This window comes from Hipposideros armiger, unplaced genomic scaffold, assembly GCF_001890085.2.
Source record: "Hipposideros armiger isolate ML-2016 unplaced genomic scaffold, ASM189008v1 scaffold_609, whole genome shotgun sequence".
In the NCBI taxonomy this organism is placed as follows: Eukaryota; Metazoa; Chordata; class Mammalia; order Chiroptera; family Hipposideridae; genus Hipposideros; species Hipposideros armiger.
Genome location: NW_017731959.1, coordinates 562810 through 583227, shown reverse-complemented (window position 1 = coordinate 583227; position 20418 = coordinate 562810). Strand labels below are relative to the sequence as shown.

General features: G+C 51.2%; 1 protein-coding gene across 1 annotated transcript; it reads left to right on the top strand.

The window, feature by feature from the left end:
* Positions 1-5401: 5401 nt before the first annotated feature.
* DMKN (dermokine) lies at positions 5402-19328 on the top strand. The gene is made up of 18 exons (XM_019624855.1): positions 5402-5803; positions 6076-6291; positions 6741-6791; positions 6962-7225; positions 8559-8615; positions 8844-8894; positions 10279-10326; positions 11027-11080; positions 11917-11967; positions 12088-12135; positions 12324-12371; positions 14592-14648; positions 14990-15037; positions 16730-16777; positions 16895-16936; positions 17258-17323; positions 18529-18576; positions 19129-19328. The coding sequence occupies exons 1-17, from the start codon at positions 5402-5404 to the stop codon at positions 18574-18576; spliced, it is 1599 nt and encodes a 532-aa protein (XP_019480400.1). The 3' UTR covers positions 19129-19328.
* The last annotated feature ends 1090 nt before the right edge of the window (positions 19329-20418 follow it).

Here is a 20418-nt window from a genome sequence, read left to right as displayed (position 1 = left end):
CCAGCACCAACATTCTATCAATTGTGGGCCCGAAAATAAGAGACAGTGTTCTTGCCCTTAGGGAATTTAAAGGCTTCCTGAGGAGATGAGGCATATAAACAGAATATGAAAACAAATATAAAGTAATGTATCAGCAAGAACTAAATGACATACCAGGGAGGGGGGGGGCCTGTATGGCCATGATAAAGGTGGTGTTCCAAACACTTTCTATGCACTGCACTTTCCTGATTTTTAGAATACCATCATTTTCATCACATATGTTCCTACTCTCCCCCCACCCCACAATATTTTGAAAATATTTCAAACTTACCACAAAGATGAAAGAAGTTTAGAGTGGGCACCTGCATAGCCACCACTTAGATTCTACTACTAACATTCCACTACTATGCTTGCTTTATGACACATCCGTCCATCACATACCTATCCATCTAGCCACGTATCAATACATTTTTGCTGCATTTCAAAGCAAGTTGCAGACACCTGTTTCCTGCCTTTTAATAAATAGAAGCATTCATTCGTAGCACACATTATTGAAGGTCTAGTCTGTGCTGGGCATCATTTCATACGTATGGACTGGAGGAGTCCCTTTTTAAAAAGGGAATATTCAAGGGAACCATTCTTTCATAAAGCAAAAGCTTTCAGAGATGCATGTTTTCTTGCTGGGTTTGTTTGCCAAAGAGACATGGGATAAATCGATATGTGCTGGAGATCAATCTTGGGAGGCTTCGGGAAAAGAAGAACTTAGCCAGTTCTGAAGGGTAAAAGAGGCATGGCTCACTCTTGCCTTGAGGCCTTGTGTGCTGTTCCCTCTGCTAGGAATAGTCTCCATGTTTCCCACTTTTAAAGAATTAATATATAGTTGACCATTTGCAACAACATGGATGGACCTCGAGGGTCTCATGCTAAGTGAAATAAGGCAAACAGAGAAAGACAAATAGTGTACGATTTCACTATATGTGGAAGCTAAAAAGGAAAACAAATGAACCGACAAAACAGAAATACACATAGATACAGAGAACACACTGATGGTTGCCAAAGGGAAAAGGGAGAGACGGATAGGTGAAAAAGGTGAAGAGGAATCAGAGGTATACACCTCCATGTCCCTTTTGTCCCCCCATGTTGGCTCCTCCTCACTTTTCAGGTCTCAGTTACCTGGACCACCCAATTTGAACAAAGGGCCACCTTTGGTATTCTTTCTCAAGGCACACTGATGTTTTTTTCTTCATAGTGCTTATGACAATTTGTAGGTATAGATTTACTTGTTTCATATCCATTTCCTTCCTAGACTAAGAAGTCCAAGAGGAGAGTTCGAGGCCAGGCACAAATGGCTGGCAACTAGGATAGGGACAGGCACTGGAATATGTGTGAGCATGGAGGAGGCACCTGGCACAGATAGGTGGAGCCAGGATAGGGAGTGACAAAGACAGGAGGGGTCAGTTTCTGCAGATGTGGAAGAACCGGGAGAGGAGCTTGGGTGGGACCCTCACAGCCATCTTTATTAGGTGCTTACTATGTCCGTGCTAAGCACTTACGGACATGATTCATTCCATCTCCACAACCTCCCCATGAGGCAGGTACCATGATTATCTCCCTTTTGATGGAGCTGAGGCTCAGAGAAGGGAGAGAGTCGCCTGAGGCCACCCTGCTCGTAAGGGGTGACGGTTGGGCTCTATTCAGGGGCACCGATGATCTCTGTTGGTGAGGTGGCATGTTCCCCTGGGACGCTTGGAGAGTGGGCTGCTTCAAAATAAGTTCTCTTTAAAAACCAAGTTTCTGCATTTGGCCCCTTCAGGAGATGTGTGTGTATGTCTGAAAATTAAACACCTGCTGAGAAAGCATTCCAACAACATTCACATGCCCAACACTAGCAAGAACCTATATTGAGTGCTCCCGTGTGCCAGGCACTGCTCTAAGCTCTTTGCACGATTACCTCATTTAATCCTCACATTCATTCCTCTTACAGATGAGGAAGATGCTGTACTTATGGGTTGAGATCATGGCTAGTAAGTGGTGGAGCTAGGATTTCAACCTAGACTCTGGGATAGGCACGGTGGACGAGGTGAGCCAGCACATGTCAGTTGGAGGCCCAGGACCCCATAGGAGGGAGGGAGCAGAGACACTGCCCAGATCCAAGGCCTCATTTCTCCTCTGTACTTGAGTCCAGCCTCCAGCCTCCCTGCCCCCTAAGCCTCCTCCCTGATCTCTGTACTCCCCGCTCCCTGCAACAGTCTGTTCCCCAGAGGAACCCTGTGAGCCCCTGAGTCAGATCACAGCCTTCCTCAGCTCAAAGCCCTTAAAAGTCAAAGCCTTCACAGTGGTTACCTCTCTGACCTCAAGTCCTCCCATTTCTCCCCTGCTCCAGCCTCAGGGCCTTTGCACTACCATTTCCTTGCTTGGAATACTCTACCCCCAGATGTCCTCATGGCTGACTCTCTCACTTCCTTTGGGTCGCAGTTCATAGGTCACATCTCCAAGAGCCCTTTCCAGACCATCCTATTTCAAATACCCCCGCTATCTTCTCTATTTCCTCACCCCTCACCTGATATGTTTATTGTCCAATTTCCCCCACAATAAATGTGAGCTCCCCAAGGGGACAGGTCTTGATGATCTTGTTCCGTGCAGTATCCTCAATGCCTAGAACAGGTGTGGCACAGAGTAGGTACTCAATAAATATCTGTTGAATGAATAAAGTAGTGGATTAGAGAGAAAAACTGAAATCAGAGGGTCTAGGACATGATATGGGCATGCCAGATTTGTGGATGCTATTATGTACCAAACAAGGGAGGCATGGTGATGTAGGAGAAAAATTATTTGGAGCCAGACAGACTTGGGCCAAAGTCTGACAACCGCATTTTACCATGATCTTTTCACATACGATCTTGTGTATAACATTTCTAGGCCTCAGTTACCTCATCTGTAAAATGGGAATAACATCTACCCTTTGAGGTTATAGTGAGAATTAAATGAGATCATGCATGTGAAAGCACCCCACCTTCTACTGGGTTCATGACAGGTATTTCATTACTATGCCTTAAGACTTATTTGAGGTAACCCCTCTGGTCTAGAGATGTCTGGGGGCAGTTTTTCCCAGAAGGTAGAACACGGGACTGCTGGTGGTAGGGGAGAATTTAGGTGGTTTGTGAACATGGCTTTAAATAAATGCACCACCCCGTGAGAAACTTACTCTTTTCTCAATTTTCTTTGAAGCTTTCCAATTATGTTAAAGAGGAAGACTCAATTTCTGTGCCGGTGTGCCTTGAACATCTATGTCCCTTGTACCTGCTCCTCTCCCTTTCTAACAAAGAGGATACAGGGACTGCAGCCATCTATAGTGTACTACCATTGTTTGCTTCTCACTATATTTTCTGGTGCTTTCTATTTATGGGCAAGTGATTCCGGCTTTCCACTTCCAGCGGCCATATAAAGTATTCTCTTAAAATATATTAAGAAAGTAAGCAGGCTTAAAGAAAAGTATTAGTAATAGAGAGTGGAGAGGGCAGATGACACGCCATTGTGAAGGTGGTGTCCCAGGAGGGAAGTGTGGGAAAGTGTCTGAGACAGCGAGTGCTCCGTCGTGCCTGTGGCAGTGGGAAGCTACAGGCTCAGGGGCTGGGGTCTCAGCTTTACTCCTGCTCCCCGCCCTCCACAAGGTGGCAGGGCAAAACTCAAACCATTTATGTCCAGAGAAGAAAAGCAGGGGGAGGGCTGAGACAGTGAGATGACAGAAAATGCCCGGAGCCAGGGCTTTGGCTCTACCACACATTTACCATGTCCTCTCTGAGTCCCAGGTTCTCTGTCCCTAAAAGGAGTAATAATAAGACAGATTTCCCAGGGCTGTCTGAGCCTTCAAATGCTCAGTTCAGTGCTGGGCACATAGAAAGCCTTTGATAAACTGGAGCTGCAAGCATTGTTATTATTACCACCACCATTATTATCATCATTAGAGTCAGAGACGGAATAACAGGGAAGTGGGAGCTGCGGAGGACAGACAGGGATTGTGTTTACCTGGTAAGAGGTGTTGAATGTTACAAGTTGGGGTGCGGGTGTTGGGGTGGAGAGAGAGACTGACTGGGAGACGTTGAGAAAGGTAGATGGAAACTGGCCCCTCCTAACTGTGATGAATTGTAGTGATATGAGACAGTGGCAAGTAGGAGGACCTGGGGCTCTTGGGAGTAGAGCAGCAGCCACATTGGCTTAGCAGGGATGAGACCCAGGGAGGATGCCTGAGTTCTAGTCCTGAGCGTGGACCAGGGAGAGCACCATGCTTCTGACCATGGGCTCCTGCTCTTGTACGGACCGCTTCTCTCTTGTCAGTGCTGCTCTGGCCCCGGGGGGAGGCTAAGGGGTGGGTGGGGTGAGCTGATGCAGTCCCAGTCCTCCCAGGAGGCCGTGAACTCACACGTGTCCCCTCCAGAACAGGTAAACAGGACAGGTGCCTGGGTCAGCGGCTCCCTCCCTAGGTCTTTCCCTCCCACTCACTCCCTGGGGGTGGCTGGCCCGCCCAGCTACCCTGCTCCACACCCAGCTTTCTCAGCCAAGAGCCACTAGGATGCTGCTGACACCCTGCTGACCACCCTCAGGATTGTGGCCACTTCCTTCCCAGACGCTGGGGGTCCCCACTGAGGGCCGAGGCTAGACTCACAGCTCCCAGGTTTCTGTGGACTGGAAGGTATGGAAGAGGACGAGAGCCGTCACCTGTAGGCGGCAGTGTGAGAGAGGCGCGAGATGGAAGAGGCAAAGGCCGACTGAAACTGAGAGAAAGACAGGAAAGGGCACCTGCCTCCCATTCTGGTGCCCCTGACTTAGGCTGGCTTACACCTACGGTGGGTCCTGTTCCACTGGGCACCCTACACTTACCCCCTGGCGGGCTCCTGTCTGTGACGCCCCTCTCCTAAGTCCCCTTCACCTGCAGCCTCTAGGAGACACCAACAGCCTATCTCCTCAGATGACCCCCATCCCCGCCCTGTGCCCCAAATTCCTGGGGTTGGGAAATTGAAACACTTTTGCACCCATCTCATTCCATTTCTCTCTCCCTCCCTGATGGACGGCTCTCTCTCTCTGTTTCAACACAGGCTCTCAGACTCACAATTACAGCTCATTACCCTATCGGTCGGTTGGTCGGTGGCTGGCCCTGAGTCACTGGGGGGAGGGACTCGGATGCCCAGCCCTGTCACCTTCTCCCAAGCTACAGTATAAGGAGTAGTGGCAGGGAGGAGGACTCTGGGAAGTCAGGGGAGTCTGGGAAAGGAGAGAGAAGGCTGCAGACCTAGAAGGAGGGAGAGCAAGGGCAGAAGGAAGAAGAGAACAGAGGAGGGCACACAGACGCAGAGAAAAAGAAAGGGCAAAAGAAGGAAACTCGGGTGGGGAAAGACACTCAGGGGAGAGAAGGAGCCGGACAGAGATGAAGTTCCAGGGGTCCCTGGCCTGCCTCCTGCTGGCCCTGTGCCTGGGCAGTGCGGAGGCTGGCCCACTGCTAAGCAGAGGACGGAGTGCTGACGCCGGTGCTGGGGAGGCCATTGGACATGGGGTGGGGGAAGCCCTCGGCGATATAATCGGGGAGGCCGTTGGCCAAGGGGTGGGAGACGCAGTTGGCTCTGGAACCAGGGATGCTGTTGGCCCCTGGGCAGAGGACGCTTTCGGCCATAGAGTTGGGGAGGCCGTCCAGGAGGGGTCTAGGGAAGCAGCCCATGCTCTTGGAAACACTGGGAGTGAGGCTGGCAGACAGGCTGAGAATATCATTCGGCATGGAATAGATGCTGCCCACGGCTCCTGGCAGGGAATGCCTGGCAGCAACGGTGCTTGGGTGAGTGGCTGGAAGGAAGCTGGGTGTGGAAACGGGAGGCTTGTGTGCGGCTGGATCGAGGACCTTGGGAATCGGTTGAAAGGCTGACTGTGGCTGTCTGGGGCAGTTTCCTTCCATGTTATGCACCCTTCCTCCACCACCTTGGGGTCTCTGCCTGTCTCTCCTTATGTCCTGTTCTGGCTCCTCTCTATCTTAGTTGCTCTGCCTTGCCCTCCCCGCATCACAGAGTGAGAAGGTCACGCACACTAAGTGCAGGCATGTTGTCCTTGCAGGGAACCAATGGCCAGCCCCCATCTGGAGGCCACGGCATCCCTGGCTCTCAGGGTGGCCTCGGAGCTCACAGCCAGGGCAATCCTGGAGGTTCAGGCACTCCCTCGGATCATGTATACTCTGGAGGCTCAGGTGGCAGCTTTGGAACCAACTCTCAAGGAAGCTCCTGGGGCCAAGGAGGCAATGGAGGGTCACACAACTTTGGGACCAACCCTCAGGTAAAGTAAGCACCCCAGCCCTGTTCCTGCCACCTCTGTCCCTTCAAGCCCACACTCTCCCATGCCTCCGTTCCTCAGATCCCACACTCAGTCTCACCTTCCCTGCAGGGAGCTGTGGCCCAACCCGGTTATGGCTCAGTGAGGGGCAATGGCAACCCAAATACAGAAGTAAGAGGAACAGGCTGGGGAAGAAGAGGGTGTCTGGGTGTATGTGATAAAAAGTAGGAGAGACAAAGGGGAAACAGAGGTGGGGAGGGCAGGGCTGGAGGTTAGAGGCAGCCTGGCCAGGGAAGAGATGGGCGTGGGGAGGAGGCAAGGAAAGAAATGAGATGGGGGTGGGGAGAAACACCTTGGGAGAGAAAACCAAGCTATAAGAAGCAGGAGAGCCTGGCCTATGGCGACGGCTTTGACTGAAGTCTCAAAGCTCACCTGTCCCCTTCCCTCCGCAGTGCATCAACTCCCTGCCATCTGGCTCAGATGGAAGCTCTAGCAACTCTTGGGTAAGAGGACGGGGCAACTGGAGGCATTTGGCACAGGGAGAAAACAGAGAAACTCTGCTCCCCTCAGACTGGGCAGGGACTGTGCCCGAGCAAGAGAGGAAGGGAACGAAGGGGAGCAATTTCGGTGTTCTCATCTTTAGTCCTTGCTCTGGTTTCTTCCTGCCCCCCAGGGAAGCAGTGACAGCAGTGGTGGCAGCTACGGCAGCAGCAACGGTGGTGGCGGCAGCTACGGCAGCAGCAACGGTGGTGGCGGCAGCTACGGCAGCAGCCACGGTGGTGGCGGCAGCTACGGCAGCAGCCACGGTGGTGGCGGCAGCTACGGCAGCACCCACGGTGGTGGCGGCAGCAATGGCGGAAGCAGTAGTGGTGGTGGCAGTCACGGCGGCAGCAATGGTGGTGGCAGCAGCGGCGGCAGCAATTCTGGGGGCAACTGGGTGAGTTCCACTCGTTTGTTGAAGGCAGTGTTGGGGCTGAGACCCCTGGTGGTCCCTGCAGAGGAGACGTCCTCCAAGGTCTTCCTGAAAGCTGCCAGCCCCTGGGGTGGGTGGCATCACTGGCACTTATCATCCTGTGGCTCTGTCAGCCTCTGTTCCCCACCTTCCCAGCCCCCCCCCCCCAGCAGGGTTCCTTACACACGCACTCCAGTTCTTCCAGAAGAGGTGCGGAGCTGACTCCTGCTCACTCTATTCTTTATCCTTGCCCCATGATGGTGAGGCTATTCCATCTCCTGTCTAAGCCCCATTCCTGCAGTTGTGTCCACTTGGCAAATCTGACTAGAGCTGGAGGGTGACAGATAGAAGAGAGGTGGGCACAGAACAACATGACGCTGGTTAGGGAAGCTCCCAGGAGAATGGGGGCAAGTCTCCACGCATGTGGAGACTCACGAATATTTACAGAGCTGTGGTGTAGATGAACTAACAAATACGGTACACATGCCACTCCTCCATGATGGGTGAGAGGCCAGGAGGGGACCACAACCTGGCAGCTGGATTAGGGGGGGAATTCCAAGAGGGCGGCCTGCGGAGAGAAAACGCTGCTGCTTCCTTAGGAGGTCTGGGAAAGGTGTCAGGCAGGAGGAAGGAAGCAATTAGAACAAGCCAGATAACATAAGCTGCCTTAATTTACTGCTCCTTGTACTACCCGCTTTTCCCCCATCTAAGAGCGACCCTTAGAGAATTCTAATAATTTTGAGGCCTGCTGAGTGGCTCAGTTGGTTAAGAGCTCACTCAAGAGTGTGAGCTCTGAGCAACAGCCGTTTGAGTCCTGGCCCAAGCTGAGCTGCACCTGAGCCTCCAACAGGTGGCAGGATGGCTCAGCTCAAAAAAAGAAAATTCTAATAATTTTGATCAAAGCAGATACTCATGCTCCCAGGTAGAGACTCTAGGGGCCCCTTCCTCTTTCTAAGTTCCAGGCAGGAGCAAGGCAGAATGAGCCCCAGCCTGCCATCAGGACCCAGCCAGGGTCATGGCTTTTGTGATGTTAGGCTCCAGAGGCCTTTCCACCCCTGGCATGTGGTGGTGGTGGTGGTGGTGGGGGGTGGTAGAGAGCAACAGCTCAGAATCCCAAATTATCCCACATTTCCAAATACACTTGGCCACACCTGAACTTCTCCATGCTGCAAATAACTTCCCTCAGTGACCGATTGGCTAAACGGGAAGGTATGGAGGTTGGGGAGAGGGAATTAAAAATACATAACATGGCTAGGAGCTATTTGGTCTCTTCCAAGTCCTTTTAAGACACCAGATGGACACTTGCTTTCCCTCGTAGGACTCCAATACCGGCTCTTCCTCAGGTGGCAGAGGTGGAAGTGGATATAAACCTGAGGTGAGTGTCTGCTGTTCACACCTCTGCAGATCTCCCTCAAACTGGGGGAAGGAACATAAGCCCCTCAGATGACGGGAGGGCGACAGCTGGGGCTGAGAATGGGGGTGGACTGCTGCTGAGGTGGGGAGGATGTGGGCTAGCCTCGGGGTCAAATTCCAGCCATTTGAGGGCTGGAATTGGTGTCTGGGTGGGGACTGAGAGGAAGTCTTCTCTTTCTCTCTCCCACAGTGTGACAATTCAGGGAACGAAGTCCGAATGTCTGGAGGATCTGAGGGTCAGGTGAGAGCCAAACCTGCGGTAACTAGGGGTCATCACTCAGCTGAGCCCGCTCCTCGCAACTCAACTCTGCTCAGCCCCACTCCTATCGCCAACCTCCACCCCAACCCTGTCTGTGGGGAATTTACAATTTAGGGGGAGAAACCAAGTGCATAAAATTACTGACAAGCTCCAAAGTAATAATTAATTGCAAATTCTTATGTGATATACCCCACGTGGGGCTGTGAAAAATCGTATGAAAACCAGTCCTTTAGAAACTAATCCTTTCAAATGTCCTATGCCTGGCCAGCGAACAGAATTCGGTGACCCCTTTGGCAGAGTTTTGAAATGGTGTTTTAAAAGCAAACATTCCTCTCCTAGTTATTCTGGAAATTTGGCCTTTCTGTCAGCACCTGCAGCGCTGACAGAGGAAGTGTTCAGCTAATGTCCACACAATCACCTAGAGGTCTTGTGAAAACCTCTTTTGAGGCTCTGATTCAGCAGCTCTGGGGTGGGGCTGAGATTCTGGTTTCTAACAAGCTCTGGGTGAGGCTGTCTCTGCCACTGCCGCTCTGTACCCTGGTGTGCGTGTGGCCCTCATGGCCAGAAGCATGGTGCTGCGTTGGCAAGGCTCTCTGAACAGCTCCTTAAATATTGGGGATACTAGTTTTTTATGGGTTGACAGGTTTTAAGAAAACTTCTCCCAGTTTGTAACTCTATTTCTATTTCTTTACACACTGAAATCTTTTTCTCTACGGTTTCTGCTCTTGAAAATAAAGGTCTTTATTTTCTTCTAGCACTACTAATACTTCTGTCATTTGATTTTTGAATTCTTTACTCCATCTGGGCTTTATTTTGCTGTATGCTGTCTAATTCCACTCCTCGATTCAACTAGGCAGACCCTACACTTTGGATCATATCTGGGTGCTCCCTTACAAGGGGAAAACCAGATAAAAACAGAAGGGAGGAAACGGATAAGGGATAGCTAAGTTTTTCACCCCAAAACTTAACTTGTATTCCCAGCCTTGTGTATTGAATCATTTCTACCACTGGTTTAAAATGTCACTTATAAATACCATAATATTTGGGGAGAACTTCTGGAAGTTCTGTTTTGTTAAATCAATCCATCTATTCTGGGTCAGGAACCACACTGCTTTATTTATGGAAGCTTTACAGTACATTAATATCTGCCAGTACAAGTCCTCCCTTGCTGCTTATCCTTTCCAGTGCTTTCTTACCTATTCTTAGACATTTATTCTTCTAAACGAACTTCGAGATGACTCTGACTAGTTCCAAAAGAGAATTCCATTAGGATTTTAAGAGGAATCGTATGAAATCATTTGTAAATTTGCAGGGATGGACCTAGGATCTAAAACAATGATCTGTGTTTCACTGTCTCGTCCCTCAGGGCTTCCGAGGAGGACCGGAAGGTCCCAGAGGCTTTGGTGACATCAGGGTAAGGAGACCATAGGCTTTGAGAGGAGTAGGAGCTGTGGCAGCGTTAGTGGGATGGAGATCAGCCCTCCAGCCACGATACTGACAGAGCAGATAGTCCCACATCTTGGCCTGGTCTAGATTTTAGCTCTGGGAATGAGGAGGTGCTGATGGGCCTGGGTTTCACACCAAACAGTGAAAGCAGGACTCACGAGGAGGCTGGCATAACGTAGGAGGAGACGAGGCAGTTTACTGTGGTGCCACTTCAGCTCCCACTGACTCTGCAGCTAGTGACACCTTTCTGACTGATGCAAAACATCAGCCCACACTGGGCCCTGCAGTGTGAATCAGTTCAGTCCAACGGCCTGGCTGGCTCCTGCCCCAATACCAGGGGAGAATTCAGGGACTTTGGTGGCAAAGGCAGTTCCGATTGGATTTGGGGCAGCTTGCAGATATGAATAGAAACAGAGATGGTTACAGAGCCAATGAGCATTGTACGTAGGCAACAGCCTGATCCACAAGGGGGTGAAACAAGATTTGCCAGAGAAGACGAAGCCACCCGGAGAAAAGGACCTCTCTTGGGGTCCTGGGTAGTCCTCGGTCATGCTCACGTCTCAGTCCCCTGATTCAGGAATCCCTTGCTTATTACCTGCTATCCTGCCCTCTCATTCTGCATTCCGCCTGCCTCCCCGCCAACTCTTCTCCACTTTCTCTCTCCTCAGGAAATAAGCAAGGAGGGCAGTCGCTTTGTTGGGGGCTCCCAAGGCAATTATCAGGTAAGCAGGGATGACTTTAGGAGACGGGATGGTGGGGTGTGGGGATAGAATGCCGAAGGCCTGGGAAAAGAAATAGAAATATCAGTTTTTTCTTGGAAGCTGCTCCGAATCTGTGTCGAGAGGCCAAATGGGGGTCCGGGGTCCCCATCACCCTCCTCAATTCATCCATTCTCTCCCTCCTTCCACCTGCAACCATAGCTGTATTACTTCTGTGAGGGAAAAAGCAGACAAGAATAACAGAAGAATGCCTGGGGGATAGTTTGTAGAACCGTACTTAAGAAGGCAGTGTTGGGAAGTGGAAAGGCAGTGAACGTTGAGGTAGGGATGGGATTAAATGCCAGCTGGATCACTTGTCACCTGTGTGTCTTCAGGCAAGTCTGTTGACCTCTCTGAGCCTGGAATTCCTCTTGGGTAAAACGGGGAGCAAAGCCTAATTTGCTCAGCCCCCCGTTACTGCAGAGCTTTCTCCATCATAATAAGACCAGGGTGGTTCAGGGTGCAGACCCTGGCGTCCGACATGGAGACAGATCCTGAGGCAAGTGTCAGTTTCTTCATCTGTAAAATGGAGTGTGGCAGGATGAGGCACAGTGCTTGGCGCAGTGTGACTAGTATTAGGGGGTGCATAGGGTTATTCTAGGGAGCAAGTAAGAAGTCATTCCAGGAAGGCTCTCTGGACGTGAAGTTCTTAGGTGCCGTATAAGAAGAGAGGTGGCTTTACAGACAGTACATGGCACTTGAGCAAAGGCAGAGAGGAGTGGGCCAGGAGCAGGCTGACAAGTGCCATGCGTGACGCAATGCATAAACCTGGAACGTCAGTTCCCCTTTTACCCACCCAGGGGCAATGGTCCAGTGGGGAAGGTGAAGCAGTCGGTGGAATCAATAACTTGGTGAGTGGTGGCATCACCCCACCTTGGGTCAGGACCCCCCTAGCATCAGCAACTCCCACCCCTGCCTCTTGCTCACAAAGCGGGCTCTTACTGTCATCCCATTTCTCATTGGTTCCCTAGAACTCTGAGACATCTCCTGGGCTCTTGAACTTTGAGAATTTCTGGAAGGTGAGTTGGGCAAGGCTGTTGTGCTCATTCTCTTTGGGGAAACCAAACCCCGGTCCCTTGGGCCCCCCAGGATGAAGTTGTCTTTCTACCACAACCGTCAGCAGTGGCCTTAGACCTCTCTCATCCTGAGGCCCTGAGCCAACTCCATTATGACCCCATTTGGCCATTCTCCTTTTTTTTCTCTGCAGAACTTGAAATCCAAGCTGGGTTTCATTAACTGGGATGCCATAAACAAGGTAAGGGCTGGAAGGCCACGCCGTTTGATCTTTGTGGGGGAGGGATGTAGAGAAGAAAGTGAAACCGCTGCGTGGTGAGCCAGGAAGATGATGACGTTGGCACGAAGAGCATTTCAGCCAGTGCTAAAAAAAAATAAAATAAAATAAAAGGCAAAAACAGGAGGAAGGACAGCAGAGATCCGAAAAGAGAGGGAGCATTTGGAAATAGCTGGGAGCTGGGGATCAGGAAGGAGTGGGCCTCTTTCATGTCTTAATATGCAGACCTGAACAGGTGTGGGCCTTGGTCTCCCCTTCGAGACTTGGAGGTTAATGGGAGAGTAAGCAGGCGTAATCCTCAGGAAACCAGGGAGAGCAGAGACCAGGGTAGGGGATGGAGAGAATAGTCAGGTGGAGCTAAAAGGCCACGTAAGGACTGACATGGGAAGAGAAGGGAAGAGGAAGCGAGTATCTGCTGAGTACCTGCTGGGTGCCCTGTACATACATAATCTTAGGAGACACTTGGGGCCCAGACCCCTTTCTCCTTCCTCCAAGTGCACCTCGTCCTCTTTCAGGGGAACCCCTGGCCAGGCTGAAGTGACCCCAGAATAATAGAGGGAGTGGACTGAAAGGAGGAGATGAGGGCAGACAAACAGTCCAAACCAATAGCAAAGGGAGAAGCTGCAGTTGGCAGCCCACTGATGGGTTTTGTTGGATCCATTTTGAAAAAAATATGAATTAGTTGTCAAAGTTTGAAAATTGAGAGACTTCATAAAATGACTTGGGTTCTGACTTCTCTCGAAAAATTTGGCAACACTGGGCTCCTTTCCACGGGCTACAATAAACTAGAGCTGCTTCCTGCCAGGCGGGCTGCTCTCTGGCAGCCAAACTCCCCCTGCCAGTCATTCTAGCCACCCAACTGGCCGCTGTGAGCAACTGAGTTTCTAAGCCTTAACTTACAAGAATGAAGATTAGGATCCTGCCCTCCTAAACTTGCAGGGGTGGTGGTAGGGGAGGCAAACAGGTAGGCCAACCTCAGGAAGCCTACCCTTTGGGAATAAGTGAGGAACGGAAGATAGGAGATACAGATGTTTCCAGCTGCAGCGCAGTTCTAGTTTGACTGAACTAAATGAACAAAACAGCCTGTTTCTGTTTTAGAGAGAATAGTCTCTGGGAGGGGCAAGGCTCCGTACCGTGAACCATGGGGAGACCAGGCCCCTGAGCACTTCAGGTCTGATGGGAGAACCAGGGCACATACACACACTTCCTAAAGGGCCAGGACAGGCAGCCAAGTGTTTCTGCACATCCAGAGGGGCAGGAAAGCAAGTGCTTGAGGTTAAGGAGGATTCATTTGGGGCAGCTTCTTGGAGGAGCAGGTCTCGGAAGAGGGGAAGAGAAGAGAATGGAGAGCTCCAGCTCCTTTACAGCGGGGATTGAGGGGGCTGAGGACTTCCTCTACAGCGAGGAGTGAACACTGGGGGACACACATAGCTTTCCTGGCAAGGTACAGGGGTTTTCAAGGCCAAGCTGGAATATTTGGATTTGACTGGATGACAGCCATGTGCAAAAAAGGTCCCTGTAGATTTCTGGCGCAGGGGTCCAATCTACCCTGGGGAGTACCCATAACTCCCTGAAGCCCTATTCCTTGAGCTTCCTCTTAGAGCCTATTTCTTTGCCCAGGACGAGAGGAGCTTTCACGACCCGTGACCTCCAGATAAGGAGCTACCAGATGGATGGGAGCCCCCCCCCCAACCCCTTCTTAAAACCACACTATCTCACCACTAATATCAACCCTTGCCCTTGAAATAAACCTTAGCTGCCCCACAATCCTGGTCTCTTCTCCTTTCTTAAGTCTCCACTATCATTCCAGGGGGGCTTAGAAGGGGTGACTTTAGCCCCACAGCTTTGGGAACTGGGCTGGAGGTGGCATGGCAGGTGAAAAGGCAGGGAGCTCTGCAGGTAGGCTCTGGTCCTGAGGTTTTGCTAGAGGCTGGGGAAACGGGATAGAGAAAAACGCTGTGTGTGTGCGGAGGACAGGGAGGATGGTTAATGGCTCCAGAGGTCTAGTGTTTCTCTTCCTCTGCTTTCAAAACTAGTTTCTGGTCCGTAAAGACAGCCAGCGTCCCCCCAAACCTTGGTCACAGTGCAATTCTGAAACTGAGAAATGGTGGGAGTGAGAGTAGGGGCTGAGGTGAGCAGGGGTTCGGGCTCCCTGCTAACCTGCTCCCCACCTTCCATCCACAGGGTCAAATCCCAGCCCCCAGCACTCGAGCCCTGCTCTACTTCAGCCGACTCTGGGAGGTAGGACAATTCTTACTTTCTTGAAGAACTGGGGATCCTGGTCATCCTGTCCCTCTTCCCACCTCCCTCAAGGCAGCCGCCCCAGCTCCAGCCTACCTGTCACAGATCCCTCCTTTTCATTTTTGAGATGGGTAGTGTCACTCAAATCTTATCACCAATACCATCAGAAATTCCAACACCCTTAGTCTCCTATATGCTTATGTTTATCTAACCCCAACCCACACCCAGGCTCCAAAACCCATTCTTGCACATGGTGTTGAAACTTTTCCAGTGAGCTGCCACACTCCACCCCTCTAAATTCTGTCTCCCTGTGGCCCACTCATCTCTCCTTCTCCCTCCAGGATTTCAAACACAACACTCCTTTCTTGAACTGGAAAGCAATTATTGAGGTAAGGGCTTCAGAACCCCTCGTTTTGGGGTCGGGGAGCTGAACTCTGGGGACATGGGGTTCTGGGCCCTTGGCAATGGCTTGCAGATTCTGTCCCAGTTCCTCATCCTGTCTGCTGAGGGAGGGCTGCCTCCCTCACTTTCTACTTCCCTCCCTTTATGCTGAGTTGGGGTGGGGTAGGTGAGTGAAGTGCTGAGTCACTAAAGAAGGAGCAGGGTGGCAGGTCCTCCCTGGGATAAAAGCCCAGGCTGAGGGTTGGGGCCCTCACAGGCACGGGAACATGAAGCTGGCCACCGTGGGCTCTGCTGCTGCTCCTGCTGGGGTAGCCAAAGCTGCGGGGTGAGCAGGTGGTGGGGACCACGAGGTGGGGAAGAGGGAGGGACCTCAGAACTGGACAGGGGGCATTGGGGAGGAAAGCTGAAGGGAAACAGGAGGGGTGGCAGGGAGATGTCAGGCCATCTCAAGTGCAGGTGGAGAGGGTCTGAATATCTGGGTTCTGGGAAGGATGGATGCACAGGACCTCTGGGTCTTCCAGCAAGCCACACCTCGATTCTGCATGGCCAGTGGCCTTTGGGGATCAGGGCCCTTAGGCACTGAGGCAAGAGTTGCCCACTCACCCCTCCATGTGGGCCAGGCACCTGAGGCTGGACAGGGGTGGGGGTGGGGGTGGGGGGGCATTCAAAGTTGGAGGTCAAAGCCTCTCTGCTGAGTGTGGTCATGCACTCACGTAGCACCAGGATGGCGATGTCGCCTGATTCTTCAAGAAGAGTTAGAAATCTGATTCTTCATTGCTCACAACTAATTTAATTAAAAAATCCAGACCAAACAAAAAGTCTCTGGAGGCCTGTGGTCAATGAGTTTGTGATCTCGGTGTGAGGTCTAATAGTGGAGTTAAAATCAATGTCAGGTGCGGATAAGGTGGAGCGTTAAGTCAGAGTTAGGAAGAACATCCTAACTGTGTGTTGTGTGTGTGTTAGTGGTGGTGGTGGTGATAGGGTTCCCAGCAGAGAAGTGATCATGGCAGGAACTAAACTCCTCTCCTACTGCTTAGAAATTTCCCCTTGCTTCCATCAGGGAAGGGGAGGTGGCAAGTGTAGCTCTGGTGTGTCTTAAGTGGCTTCGCCTGCTTTCTTGTATGTCTCGCCTTGCTTTCTCTTTGTCCCAGAGCTAACGTAATACGCTTCACTTTGCCTCTGTGGATAACGGCCCACCCTTCCAAGGACCCTGTAGAGAACAGTGTTTGTGAACAGGGATAAAAGGGCCTACGAGGGGAGCAGGGTTTGGCGTCAGCAAAAAGTGGGCTGGGGCGGAGAGGCCTGGGTCCAGCCCAGGAGAGCCTGTGTGGGTACCACTCGATTGTCATTCCAGCTCAGTTTCGGGCCGGCCTGCCAACACTCCAGGTGTCTGGGTGGGGGAGGTGTTGTCCAAGCCAGTTCTCTACCCTTGCTCCCCAACACCGAGTGTAGAAATCTGTCCTGTATCTATTTGGGCCATCGGTTTCCTTCAGGCTCACTGCCTCCTCTGTAGGTAGTACTTATCATGGACCACTGAGAGGGGCGGGGTGGCTAGGTGGGATGCTGGAGTTCCAAAAAGAGGGCGGAGCCTAAGCAGCAGGATGTTGGAGTCCCACAAGTCCAGCAAGGCCTGAAGGACCACGGAGACACCCTAACTGGGGCTCCCCTCTTCCTTACAGAACCCCAATGAGTCATCACTCCAGAAGAGGGCAGGCAGTGCTGGTCAGGTAAGTCTTTCCCCTTAGACTGATGTTGGAGGTCCTTGGTCCCTCTCAGTCTAATTCCAGGGTTTGGCCAATCCGAAATTCCCCTCCTTCACTCCCCCATTGTGTAATTTTTTTCAGCCTGATGCAGGATGGCAAGAGGTGGCAGCTGTAACCTCTAAGGTAAGATATCTGCGTTGTGACCACTTGGTTTAGACCTCGCTTCTTTCTTTGGTCTCCTTCTCTCACCGCCCAAGTAACACTTGAGGAGTTGGGAGAGGTAATAAGGGAAGGAGGTAGGGCCATTTGAGCTAGGAGCATAAAGTGAGGTGAGGGATGGGCTCTGGCTGGCTAAAGGAGGGGAGAAGGCAGGGGCTTTGTGAAAGGTCCAGCCAGGGCAGGGAGGTGGGGTGTTTATTCCAGAGCAAAATGCCTTCATGCCTTCTGTCCTGCCCCGTCCCTCCCCCCACCCATTACCCACCACCCCTTTGCTTTCTTCCACAGAGTTATAACCAGCAGGCATATCCTACTGCCTCTGGCGGGCAGTACTCAGCCAAGATCCCCCCTAAGGTAAGACTTGCAAGTGCCCTGTTTTCCCCTTGGGGGTCTCTGCTTGGGGGTGACGGAAGGAGGCTTTCGCTGCTAGGTTCCTCTGTGTGGGTTTGCTGAAATCAAATCCTGTTCACTTTGAAAGTCGTGTCTCTCTACCCTTTTCAGGGAGACTCGGGCTCTCTGAGAGCTGTTTGGAAGTGGAGGGTAGAGGGTCCAATGTTTTTCACATCCATCCACTCAGACAATGTTACAAAGGTGCAGTGGCTGTGTCCCATACACCATGGAGAAAACTGGGAACCTATATCCTCTCAAAGAGAAATATATGCTCAAAAACAAAAAAAAACAAAACCACATGACACATGGCAGAACAAACAGCCTTCCTTTGTAGTGTCTGCATTCTACCTCTTTAACTGCTGACCTCTTGCGGGGCAGCAGGGATGGGTGAGGAGGAGGAGAGACTAGCACTTAGGGAAGCTAGCCCAGGAACTCTTGGTTGGCGGGAAAATAAATACTTCATTCCACAAAGGAAATAAAAGGAAACACATTTGATAACTTTGTTTCATTCATTTGCAAAGACAGCAATCTTATAAATTCAGTAAATAAATATGCTAAATACTAATTGGGTGAGTGAAGGAAAAAAACAGGTGGCATTTCCCTCCACCTCTTAGAACAATAAAGCCCTGCCCTGGGGACAGGCCTTCCACTGAGAGATCAGAAACTGCTGACTGAGAGGAGGTGAACAGGCAGTTCACACTGCCTGTGGGTATCTGCTTCGCCAATTATTTGTGGCCAGTTTCCATCCATCTTACAGGCAGAGGGAGACCTACCCATTCTCTTTTACTCCCTTTGGGCAGAGTGTGCTCAGGGACCACATTCAGTATCATCTGGGGCAAAATGTACTTAGGGTGATAAATCTACTATGGAAAGAATTCCATGGGCTGAATGTCCACCGCCAGACCAAAGGACCTTTGAGATAATCCTGGTCTGAGCCTGCCCTTGTCACAGGGCCCTTCCTGAGCCGTGACGACATGGCAGAGTACAGAGAGGTCACTTTAGCCCCCACATCACCCCCTCTGATCCTCTCTTTACAGGGGGGAGTCTCGCTCTCTTCCTCGGTAAGTATTGAGGCCAAGAAAATCTGGCTTGTGAGAGAAGGGGTCTAAGGCCAGAGGGTGTGCAGGGGACAGTGCAATGTCCACTCAAACATTCTCCTTGTCCTGCAGGCTTCCCGGGCGCAACCTGGCCTGTTGGAGTGGGCGAAGTTTTGGTAGGTGAGTATCAGAGGGAGCCAGGCATGGCTGCTCCGGGAGCTGAGGCACTGTCTCCAGGGGGGCAGGGCTGGGATTGGCATTTCCTTTGCTCTGGGTAGATGCTCTAAAGGTAACTGAGGAGGAAAGCCCAGTGTGGGGTGTGGAGAAAAACTCGTAAGAAATGACCTACTCAGAAAACAGCCTCTGAGTGCTGAGTGAAGGCCTGACGGAGGTGGGACCATGCAGGGACATATATGAGAAGAAGAATGACACACTAGGTTAATGAGGGGAAGTGAGATAGGACTTGTGTAGGGGGACTGGAGACAGGTGAGTCAGGTGTAAAGGATCAGAGGCAGGAAGAAGAAGTGAGTTGCCAGCGGGGAAGAGGTAATAGGTTAACTTGGCAGGACCATACAATCTGTTTTAAGGGATAGCAAAAGTGAGGGGACAGGCAGGTGAAATAGGTAAGTCACAAAGGAATCATGGGAGCGCAAAATTGGATGAAAGAATAAATGGTTTCAACTGATTTAGGAGTAGCCACATTCTACCCTTTGCTCTTTTCTTTTCTTTTAGAAAATTACTTACAATAATGTCTGAAGCCCTGAAAAACATCAGCTGTCAAGGAACCCGACTGCACCCCTCCCCAGCTCTTCATCTATGCCAGGCCTGGTGTGGGTGCTGACACCTTTTCCTACGTTGGGGACCTGGTTTATCTGTCCCTTGTTGCTTCACAGCCCATGTGGTACCTCCTTGACGACCAGTCTCATTAGAAAACCAGCCACTTTCTTTACTTGCTCCATTTTGAGACCTGAAGTTACTGTGACAATTCTTCAGGAGGAGCTTCCTACTTTTGAGTTTCTCTGTGGAAATAAAACAAGTTTCCCTAAGACTTCCTCCAAGTTTATTCTTTAATACTAAACCGACGGCCTGGATCAGAGAGGATAGAAGAGTGATTCAGGGGCAGATGATCTGCCTTCCTCCTGAGAGTGGTATACAAAATGGTGGTCCGAGGCAGATGGGCCTGGGCAGTCCTGACAAGAAGTAGCGAGCTGATGTCACTTGGGCCTCTCAGTTCCTCCATCTGTGAAAAGTGATCTTTGCCCAACCTACCTCTGAATACCATGCTTACTGCCCTTGAAGCAGCCTTAGGTATTTTGCTAGTCTGAAAATGCAACGAGGGAGGGAGCTATTCAAATCAGAAGGTGGGAGTAGAGAGGTTTCTTGTTCCAAGAAAGGAGACCTGTCCCAGATGGGCAGGGAGAGGGCAGAGAATACACCGCGGCCTCGTAAATGCACTGCAGGGTGGGTGAGGAGACAGCGGGGTTGACGTAGGAAGTTGGGGGGAGCGGCTCCTATCGGGTACCTTATCACAGGCAGTGGCCCTGGGTCTCCAGGGTGCAGAGGACAGCGGAACACTTCTACTCCAGTAATGTGCCAGTGAGACAGGCAGAGAGGTTCAGGGCATAGGCTGAGGCCAGGCTTATTAAAAGCCAGGAGTCTTGGGGACAGTTAGAATCTCTGAGCCAAAGTCCCATCAAGGCCACACTGTGTGTCTGAATTAAGGAGTCCCCATCTCTCATCCCAGATATCCCTGCAGGGACCCAGGAACTAAAAGGAGGACGTGAAGCACCCAGCCAGCCTAAGTGGCTCTCTCCAAGATTGCAAGTTTCCTGAGGGCACGGCCCGTCTGCCCTGGTCACTGCTCCAACCCCAGTGCTTAGCACAAGGTCTTGGTACAGGGTAGGGTAGGCCTCAAATAGCTGATGAATAAATGAAAGAAAATGGGCCCAAAATGAACTTGGGGAAACCTATCTGAAGAAAGCCACCTGACTGGGAGAAAGAGGACGACTCCATCCTGTTCTC

Coding starts and splice junctions, on each gene's coding strand:
- DMKN (XM_019624855.1), top strand. CDS start 5,402: ATGAAGTTCCAGGGGTCCCTGGCCTGCCTCCTGCTGGCCCTGTGCCTG. Junction 8,616..8,843: donor GAAGTGGATATAAACCTGAG/GTGAGTGTCTGC, acceptor TCTCTCCCACAG/TGTGACAATTCAGGGAACGA. Junction 10,327..11,026: donor GAGGCTTTGGTGACATCAGG/GTAAGGAGACCA, acceptor CTCTCTCCTCAG/GAAATAAGCAAGGAGGGCAG.